Source organism: Capsicum annuum, chromosome 4 (assembly GCF_002878395.1).
Source record: "Capsicum annuum cultivar UCD-10X-F1 chromosome 4, UCD10Xv1.1, whole genome shotgun sequence".
In the NCBI taxonomy this organism is placed as follows: Eukaryota; Viridiplantae; Streptophyta; class Magnoliopsida; order Solanales; family Solanaceae; genus Capsicum; species Capsicum annuum.
This window is the reverse complement of record NC_061114.1, coordinates 201469820-201480485: the sequence shown is the minus strand read 5'-3', so window position 1 is coordinate 201480485 and position 10666 is coordinate 201469820. Positions and strand designations below refer to the sequence as shown.

The 10666-nt window shown below is 31.7% G+C and overlaps 1 protein-coding gene across 3 annotated transcripts; it reads right to left on the bottom strand.

Annotated features, from left to right (window-relative positions):
- Positions 1-211: 211 nt before the first annotated feature.
- LOC107867572 (F-box/LRR-repeat protein At5g02910) lies at positions 212-9067 on the bottom strand. 3 transcript variants are annotated; one of them, XM_047410448.1, is made up of 4 exons: positions 8795-9067; positions 8487-8683; positions 2173-2571; positions 212-1765 (listed from the first exon to the last, which is right to left on the bottom strand). In XM_047410448.1, the coding sequence occupies exons 2-4, from the start codon at positions 8505-8507 to the stop codon at positions 1337-1339; spliced, it is 849 nt and encodes a 282-aa protein (XP_047266404.1). In that variant the 5' UTR covers positions 8508-8683; positions 8795-9067; the 3' UTR covers positions 212-1336. The 3 variants fall into 3 exon arrangements, with proteins under 3 accessions (XP_047266404.1, XP_016569350.2, XP_047266405.1); XM_016713864.2 differs by having other exon boundaries at positions 212-698; positions 1601-1765; positions 8487-9054; XM_047410449.1 differs by having other exon boundaries at positions 561-698; positions 1695-1765; positions 8487-9061.
- Between the last annotated feature and the right edge of the window lie 1599 nt (positions 9068-10666).

The window sequence follows — 10666 nt, the reverse complement described above, 5'->3', positions numbered from 1 at the left end:
TCCTAAACTCATCACATAGTGATGATCTTGCACAGAGCTCCTCAGGCCACTGCTTGATGAAGTTCAGGACTAAACCCCCAACCAATGTCCGTGAGTAAATAAACATTTGTCTTGTACGTTCGCCAATCTTGACATGACAACAAGTGCAAGAAAATTCCAAGAACATATAATAGATGCAACATCTAGAGTGCAAACAAACAAAGGCAAATCATGAGAAACCAAGCAGCAATATCAATTGGAACTCCACAAGTTCAAAATTACATCAGTTGTAAATCAAAATTCAAAAGCTACAATATAAGGTGACATTTCTAGTATGCTGAAACAAAACTTCTAGTCTAGTCATTCCAAAGCAGACTCCTGAAAAATAATCACAAACTTTTTAGATGATCTTGGGCTGTCTAACAATTTCTTAGCCAATCGTGATAAATACTGGGAGACACAGCTCTCTGAACATTCACTGCAGATCCTCCTCTTTGATATGATGACAAACTACTCTAAATGCATAGCATTCTTTAGTAGAAACTCTGAAAGTTTGAAAAGTTTATCATTGCCCCCTCCAAACCACCTTGTTCTACATTCCACTATGCAGGTACATTCTTGAGAATGGGAAACACAATGTTCGAAATCCAACTCTGCAAATTGATGGAACCTCCTTTGGCCAAATAACGTAGCTCAAGTTGGCAACGGAAATCATTCAACTGTAGTAGATAATATATCAGAATCAAATGCAGGTCCTCAGCAGAAATGAGAATATACCACATAAAACAAAAAATAAGAAAAAGAAAGTACACTGCAATAGGGTCTAATATAGAATTACTTTTAGAAGCCACAAACATTGAAGAGTTCTCAGAACTGAGTCAACTGACTACAATAACTGATATGCTCAAGCACTAGTTAAAAAGTAAAGAGTTAATGGTCAAAACCACATCTAAAGTATTCCCTTTTTTGAGTTTCATACTTGAACTATCAGGTGTATGAGTTTCCTACTTGAACTACCATCAACAATTTAGCACGCCACACCTAAACTATTTATTGTTTGGGTTTCATACCTAAATTTACAGGTCCGAAAAGTGAAGAATTAATAGTATAGGTGCGTATTGCTAAATGGTTGGCGATAGTTCAGGTAGGAACTCACACACCAGATACGTTAGGAAACTCAAAAAACCGGAATACTCACGCACCTAATACTTTAGGTTTGTCACCATTCTTGTCTAAGCCCATTTACCAGACAGAAAACAACTACCCCGACAAAATTGATTTAAAGCTTTATAGTGACAAAAGATCTCTTAATGATAATTAAAGATATATTTCCGTCCTCCTTAAGAAAATATTTGGACTAGTCAGGTTGGGAGTCGGGAGATCTTAACAAAAAAAGGGCAGCCTGTTGCACTAAAGCTCTCGCTATGTACAGAATACAGGGAAGGGCCGGACCACAAGGGTCTATCGCACACAACCTCACATTACGTTTCTGCATGAGGTTGTTTCCACACATGGCAGCAACTTTAACAGTTACTCCAAGTCTCCCTTTCCGGGGTGGGGAGGTCTTAAAATGTATAAAATCAAAGATGTTAAAAGCAAAGAATAAATTGAGGGAAATTACGGCCCGAGCTCTCAAGTCTATGTTGAGTGTCTCCAAAAGAGGCAAGTTCTGCAAAAGGCTAGCTACTCCATACAAATTATACTTTGTCACATACATCTCTAAAGTTAAACATCTGCATCTCAATTTTGGTAGTGACACTCCTTTGAGTTGCAACATGAACACAACCTGGCGAAATGATACCAAAAAATCAGAAAAGGATAAACGCAACAAAAAAATTAGTGCTATGACAAATCTAACCACTTTCTGTAATTGTTAATCTAATCATTTTAATGAATAGCAATGCAGAAAATGCTAGCTTTTAAAATAATGATTGCCAGCAAAAAGCATCCAACTTCAGAGAGTAGACAGGAAGATCATAAAAGGTCACAAAAGGCATAGACAAGATCATTCTATATGGAGAAAAAAATTCAATTATTCACTAAAAAATATCTTTTTCACAAAAAATTTCATGTATACAGAAGTTCATAATTTTATTAGATTGTCAAGGCACTTCTCTTTCACAAGTTTACAATCTACGACTCGTCACTAAAAAAATCAAATAGAGAATAAGGTCTTTTGACATGAAAACAAACCTCTGCTAACCAACGTCCAATCGTTAGCTCAGTTGCATTACTTAGTTTTTGAAAATAGTCGAGAACAAGTTTTCTAAAGTCTTGATGATAATCAGCACAACCATCTACCTCGTCAGCCCCCGCGATCTCAGTCACACATGTACAATTAAGAGTAAGTCTGGCAGAAACCAAAGAAGAGACATTTACCAGCCTACACTTGAGATATTCAAAATCTCCTAAAAACTCCAAATGCTGAAGATGCGGGGCGATAATTACCAAAGGTTCATCAGCTCGACCATAAAACCACCAGTAGCGATCTAACGTTAATCTCTTTAAATTCGAAGAAGTGATTTCTAGACGACGAAAACCATCAAATGCACACAACTCCAGAGTTTCCAAAGCCGGACAACCTGACAGTATCTTCGCAATATCATCATTATCAATAAAAATATAATCCAATTTCAGGCTCATGAAAGACTTCCACTCTATCACCGATTCTTTATCAATTGCACAACAGCTCCAATCCAACGTAATCAATGAGGAACAAGTACAAATAGATAAAGGCAATTCGCAATCGACATCTTCATCACATGAACACAATACAACATTTTCCACTTTTCTTTCCACAGAAAAACTAATCCATTGTTCGATATTCGAATCAAACTTATACTTAGGGTTGTAAGGTAAATCGAGTTGGAATTTTTTTATTTTGGAACAAGTGGAATGAGTTAAAACGTGATTGACAAGAGATACGAAATTTTCTACATTGTTGAAGTAACTATTACCAGCTAAATGGAAATTATAAATTGAATTCCAAAGATAACGCCACCTTTTAGAGAGAACACATGATGCTACGGCATCTTTAGTGGGCAAAAGAGAGAGAATCTGCACCAACAGTGCGTCTGGAATCCTACTGATACGATCGTCTAGGGTTTCTTCTTCAACTTCACCCACTCTCTTTGTCAACATTGGATCTCTCACATTACAACGCCATTTTTTGATGTAATGGCGGGAATCCATGACTTCAAGAGGCAAAGGGTTTTAGGAATTTTCTAAAATACGGGTTTTGGTTTCCCCTTCTCTCGTTCCCTCTAATACCCATTGTTGTCTTTTTTTTCTTTATTTTCGTAATTATATAGTACAAATGATAAGGTAATTCTATGGGATAAAATTTATAAACGCATAAAAATTCGAGTGTTATTTCGTTATAAGTTAAATTTTATTGGATTGATGTGTATTATAAAAGAAATTTCTACACTATTTAGTCATCCACCAAAATGATAATAGACCAATACGTATTTTTTATTTTTTTTGCATATTTTAAGAAAATGTAAATTACTTTTGACTGTCAATCAAATGTTTTAACTATACCATATTAAAATCTTTTTCCTCAATGAAAGTGATGTTTGGGAAAATTTTAATATGGGCCTCATGCACCACATCATATTTTTGCATGAGCCCTCTATTATTTTAACACATAAATTTTGTAGGCTCTACTTATCAAAACAATTCTCTCTTCCTTTTTTCATATTTCTTTATGTTCTCATTTCTTTTTTTATACAATTCATCTTTTTACTCTTTTATTTTAGAGCTAATTTTTATTTATTTTTTTTTTGGTCTTTCTTTATTTTTGCTTTTCAATTTTTTCTCTGCACATGAAACTAATCAAATTAATGATCTTTTTATCTTTCTAATTCTTAATTGTAGATATTTGCAATCAAATCAAGTTTATATAGTATTTTTTTGTTTTAATTTATTTATGTCACTTTTCTATAAGTTCATTTCAAAAAGAATGTCTTTTTTTTTTATTTTAACTGTTTACATGACATGTTTAAAATCACAAAAGTTATAGAATACTTTAATATATTGTATATATTTTTAATGTTAGATCAATTAAGAGCCCGTTAGGATAGGATTAAAAAATAACTTTTAAATTTATTTGTTTAAAAGCTGAAAATAAGCGTTTAGAAATTAAGCAGATAAATATTTGAATAGAAGTGTTGAAACTGAAAAGAAGTTGTGGATGTGCTCGATAGACAAGAGTTGTTAAACATTTTTTATTTATCAAAATGACTTAAATATTTTTAAAGTTGCTAATACCATGAATAAGTTAAATTATATTTAATTCTAATAATTCAAAAAATAAAGAAAAAAAGATGAAGAGAAAACTAGAGGGAAGAGACGGAGAAAAGAGGCAAAGAGAAAAATAAAGAAAAATAATATATTTAAAAGCTGCAAATTTAGGGTATTGTTGAAATTGGAGAAAAATTAAAGGAATAAGAAGGTATATGTCTTGGTCAAACTGAAGAGAATTTTAATCTAAAAAGTAAAAAATTGGGGATACCCGGCATCTTACTTTTTGCTTTTTTTAAATCAAATTTTATTTTTTTAAGTACTTTTTAATTTTACCACACATCTAAAAAAACTAAAAAAGAATTAAAAGTTAATATAATCAGATTTTAACCCTATTCAAACAAACTCTAAAAGATATTTTAATTTAATGTTTTCTGTTTATTTAATGATGGGGTAACTCTAAGGAAAGAATATTAAGAAAATTAAAATCAATATTTAGATTTATGTAAGACCCACCCCATTTTTTGATCCTATCAACTTTAAATTTTACTATACAAGAGATGCCCTTAACAATAAAAAATATGTGATGATTCTTTAATTTCTAAATATTAGAGATGACTTTAATAATATTAAATCATAATAAATAATATCATATAGACTTGCGAAAGATAAATTTATTACTTATGAAATTTAATTTCAAATTTTCAATATCTAAAATACTAACAAAAAATTAAGAGAATATAATTAAAAAATATAAATTACCACCATGATCAAGTAAAAAAAATTAATTTATTTATAAATATTAATAAATAAAAATTAGGAGGAAATAAAAACAAAGCAAACTAAGGCCTCATTTGTTTGCACTTAATGGAGATCTGAATCTAAATGATTCAGACTTCAGTCCATTAAGTGCATTTATTTGCTTTTATAAACTGCCTCTTAATATATCTGAAAGCCTCTGAATCAGTCAGATATGAAAAAAAGTCTGAATGATGTTCAAACACTTTTTAAAACATAATTTGTTCCCTAAAAACTCTCTTTAAATATTTTAATTATCTTTAAATATTTTAATTATCACTCAAATAATATTCAAACTCTTTTAAAAATGTAATTTATTCGCTCAAAACTCTTTTTAAATGTTTTAATTATCTTTAAATATTTTAATTATCACTCAAATAATAATTTTGATATTTAAGTTTTATTTAATTATTTTTTCATCTAATATTCTATTACTTTTAAAATTTGAATTACATATTTATTACGAATTAATATATTACATACATTCAGATGTTAAAAAATAAACAGTCTTAATCATTCAGTATTCAGATCTAGAAACAACATCTTAATCATTCAGATATCCATTTAGATTCAGACGTCTTAATCCTAAAAAAAATAAATGCACCCTAATAAAAACTTCAATCTATTTATACAGTAACACGAGAAAAAAACAATTTGAAGAAAAACACAAAGAAATAAAAATTAAAAAATAGTAAATAAAAGTTAACCTCATAAAAGGAAAAGGAAAAAAGTGATTTGTCCAAAAGAAAAGAAAAATTAAATAACCTAGAAAATAAAAGACTAGAAAAATGAAAATTACTTTAAGACGAAAGAGCTAAAAGATAGTTGTTTAAAAAAAGTATAAATAACATAAATACCAACCTTTTAAAAATAATTACACTCTCCCCCATTTTTTTAATTACTTTACTCTCTCTATTAATATACATAACATAGCCGATATATACATAACATTCTGTGTATATGTGAAATTTTTGTATATGTTTAAGGAATTGAAATTTTTTATAATATTGAAAATATAAGTTATGTATTTGTGTAATTTTTAGCTAAAAAATGAGAAGGTAAAGAAATATGAAAAGAGAAAGAAGAAATTATTTTGATAGGTGGGACCCACAAAATTTATGTGTCAAAATAATAAGGCCTCATGCAAATATGATGTGGTGCATGAGGCCAATATTAAAATTTTCCGTGATTTTTGTTTATATGAGCCTTTCTAAGTGGAAGAAGGGCTAACACGTTCAAAATAGGGTGATTTACAAGAATGGTTTAGGACGTCTGAATTTTATTTGGCTTGTCCCTTGAGTTATAACTTTAAATTTAACGACTTTTGATTTTAATTTTTACAAGCTAAAAGTTTAAAACTATCTATTTTCAAAGTCATATGGGATAATTTCGTCGCAAATTGCCATTTTTTCTACATTAATCATTGATGATTTTAAAAATTATACAAGACAAATTTTTCCTTCTAATGTAATCTCTTTTTTTAATTAGAGAAAACCGAAGTGTGCTCTCCAAAGATCTTTATGCAAGGACCTCATTAATTGTTTAACAAAGCTCTTCTTTCCCATCTAGAATGTTGAGTTCCTAAACCTTGAATATGTTCTCAGACACAATCAAAGGTTCCACATAATCTCATGTCTTAAGAAAAAGTATATTTTGCGATAATTCTGAATTAAGAATTATCTGTAGATATTGAAATTTTGTGGACTCTACAAAAAAAGTTCAATTATGGTTAGAGTTCTAAAGGGCTAATGACTACTCAACCTAAACCCTAAATTATGTCTATATAAAGGGGGCAAAAATATTCCTTTAAAGAGGGATCTCCAGTATCCCACAAATTCATGGGATATTCACGAAGAGATCAAAGATCTGAAAAGTCCTAATAAATTCATGGGATATTCATAAAGATCAAAATACTCTCTTCTTGATAATCAAATACCTCAAGAAGACAAACCCTTCTTTCATGGATATCAAATCCAAATGTTCCTACGTACGAGAAATACGCCACTAATAGTCCTCGAATTACGGAGAAATTCGTATCCAAATCTTCATACATTCGAGAAATATACTACTGACGGCCCTCGAATTACGGAGAAAATCAAGAGAGAAGAATCAAGCGAGGGACAGATTTGTACCCCCATCGTTTATCAATAAAACTGTTGTTTTTCATATTTTTATTTGTGGTTGAAATTTATTTTTCATGAATTAAATTATGTTGGGATCTTCAAAGTCTTAAGAAATTGATGTTCATAGAGATCAAATCCAAATCTTCCTACAACGGACACTAACGGCCCTCGAATTACGGAAAAATCCATATCAAATCCTATGTTTAAGAAATAAGCTACTGACAGCCTATGAATTACGGAGAAAATCATGAGAGAAGAATCAAGGGAGGAACAAATTTTTACCCCATCGTTTATCAATAAAACTGTTATTTCTTTATATTTTTATTTGTGGTTGAAATTTATTTTTCATGAATTAAATTATGTTGGAAACAAATTGGCACGCCCAGCGGGATCAAATCTGCCCTTCATCTCTTCTCTCATAAATCAAATATGCAAAACTGTAGCCGCAAAATCGTAAAAATGGAAGCGGTACTTCAAGAGTTTCATCAAGTCTACACTCCGGTACTTCAAAAGTTTCATCAAGTCTATACTCCGACAAGCCTTAAAGCAGGGGACATTTATACACATTGAAATTTTGTGGACTCTATAAAAAGAGTTTAATTTTGGTTAGATATTCAAGATGACTGATGCTAGCTTAAAATGATGAACAAGATTGGATTTCAATTTCCCACTCTACTTCTTGCTTAAGTGAACAATTTTGGGGAACCCATACTCTCCCCAAACGCATGATTTTTAGCCGAAATAGAGAAGGAAAGAGAGTGGAGACAAAACAAGGGAATTAATCTATTCAAACTCGTGAGAACACAAATAAGACCATGCCAAGGGACCTCAAATGCCGAACTCGTGCATAGCAACAGAATATTCTTTTTTAAACAAAACACTGGGTTTGCAAGGACAAAATAACACCATATAAATTATCATATAAGTTGGATTAACAAACGACCACGTAGCAATCTTGAAAATTCAAACTGAGATATATTCACAAATGGTGACTCAACCATTTCTATAAACGATTGTTACCTCGAAGCTACCCGAACAACAGTGAAAAGAAAAAGTTTGAAGATTACTTAGAACTCATGGATAAGACTTCAACCAAAACTTCCACTAAAACTTAAAAGACTCATAACAGACTTCACATATTTTCCTGCCAGATCCAAATTGTAAACTTTATCCTTGCACAAAACAGAGAAAAGAAAAATCCTATCTTTAATTGTTTCAAATTGTTAAACGCTTGCATTATACGAGTGTGAAACATCAACAACGAATTGAAATAGCGACACCAAATTCATTTAGCAAATACTAATTTTGATAAAAATAATGTAGAAAGGGTGAAGTTCGTACCTTTTTTGGGGCAACAAACATGGGACAACGAGTCGACAATGACTTCACCACCGGAGTTAAAATTCCGACTTGTCGAGCCTTTCTTTTTCGGACCTTTTGGTTACGTAAGGTTAAAGGCAGGCGCCTTCAAAACCTTCAATTTTTTCCCCAAAAAGAGTTCCTCTCCAAACCCCTCCCCCCAAATGGAAGCATCCCTCCTATTTATATTGAAAAAATCTCTATTAAAATCCAAAATAGAGTCTGTTTTAGTCAAGGAGTGGTTGGGGACTTGAAAAAATGTTGAGAAAAAGAGTGAAAACATATCCCACCAATTCGGATTTGGACTGACACTTTCTGATTTGAATGAGATTTTGGAGCAAGAAGCACACTATCTTTGAATAAAAGTCAAATAACAAAGCTCAAGGTCTGCAAAATTCAGACGTTGGAGAGAGAGGTTCGTTTGGTTGAAGCTGTTGTGCGTTATTGTTGCTGGTGTTGTATGTTGTTCGCTGTTGTGCATCTGTTGTACAGCGTTGTACGCCGCCAGTGGATTGCTGATATTGTTTTTGTTGTTTGCTGGGTAAAGATAAAGGGAATAGGGAGGTTTGGGCCGGGTATAAGGGAAAGGAATTGGGCTGGGGGTGCTTTGGTGGGCTGGTGGATGGTTGTTGCTATTGGGCTGCTGTTGTGGGTGTTTTTTATTTGGGCTGTGGTTGCTGAAATAAAAAAAGAAAGAGGTTGATTTAAATACTTTCTTTCTTATAATTTTTGGGCTTCTAAATTAATAGAAAATAACACTTTCAATAACCTTATTAAAAGTATCCAAATAAATAAATAAATAATAATAATAAAATAATTATTTGATATTAAAATATAAGCATTTGAAAAAAGTTGTGTGATCGTAGTTGAACGATAGTGTTTATAAAGTAAAAAATCACAAAAATATTTCTTTAATTAAATAAAAAATAAAGTAAATATAAGTCCTTTTGTGCAAGTTTATAAGGAACACGACGATAATTTGAAATATGATAAAAATAGTAATAAATAATAATGGTGATTATTATTATTATTAATAATAATAATTTCGTCGATAATTTTTTTTAATTTAAAATACAAATGTTGGCAAGACTTGCATAAACTCCTAATTATAGAAGTAACATACATACATTTTCTTTTAAATTATAAAAATTATTTTGAACCGCGAAGAGATGCTTGAAAGAAAGATGGGACAAAATTGGGTGTCAACATCAGTTTTTGCTAGTTCCTTGCTTGAAGGAAAAGTTCTGCCTTGTCTAAAATCCAAGAAATTCTTGGCAGCTTCACCACCTAGCATTTTGAAGCCTAAGACATTGGGCCTTAAGTCAGTTGGCAATCTTTTAAACAAGATGAGGATCAAGAAGGGAAGGATTGATAATTGTGCCAAGTTAAGGAAGTTGTGGGGTGATAACTCTCAAGAATTGTTTCCAGAAATCTTGGACTAGTTTCAGGAAGGATTTCATGACCATTTTGAAGACCTTTGGCAATTATGCAGCTTGAAATACTTTTAGACCCGCCTAAACATTTTCCCGATAAGTTTAAGAGAAAGAAAAGGAAACCATAAGCTTCCGATGATTAGTGAAATATTAAATGCCTTACAGAATATATATCTGCTTATTTTGATAATGTGAACTCCATTAACATGTTAACTTAGGCATAATATCTCGGCCAGTGCGAGGTAATGCTAGTCTCTTCTTGCCTTCCCTTTCCTTGTTGTCTAGGTAATTGGATGTTTAGTTATGGATTGTCATGTATTTGACCAAAAATAGTATTATCTTCTCACCATTACTATGGGCAAAGGGATTTTAGCCAAATCTTCTATTGGAAATGTAATACCCCGTAGCATTCTTGACTTAATACCTCACTTAGTAGCATGCTTAAAGAGCTAACAATCCAAAAATTTTCTAAGTGTCAAAAGGACATAGTCATATTTTAAGCTCCTAAGTTTTTATGATTTCTAAATCGATCTTTTCGACATCGGGACGTAGATTTTTAAGTTGAATCATGTTTGGGACTGTAAAGGGATTGTCTCGGGGGAGTTTTGGATTTTTCGAACGAGGGTTGGGACGTGTTTGGATTTTAAAAATAACAACTCAACACGATATCGATGCGTCGTGATGCCTATTGCGTTGGTGCCCGACGCGTCGCAAAGCCTGTTGCGTTGG

What these genes read in the sequence shown, in the direction of transcription:
- LOC107867572 (XM_047410448.1), bottom strand. Translation starts at nt 8,507, where the DNA reads ATGTTTGTTGCCCCAAAAAAG. An exon ending in TGTTTGTTGCCCCAAAAAAG is followed by an intron (nt 2,572 to 8,486) that starts GTACGAACTTCA and finishes GATATTGCGAAG; the next exon opens with ATACTGTCAGGTTGTCCGGC. An exon ending in TTGGACGTTGGTTAGCAGAG is followed by an intron (nt 1,766 to 2,172) that starts GTTTGTTTTCAT and finishes TCATTTCGCCAG; the next exon opens with GTTGTGTTCATGTTGCAACT.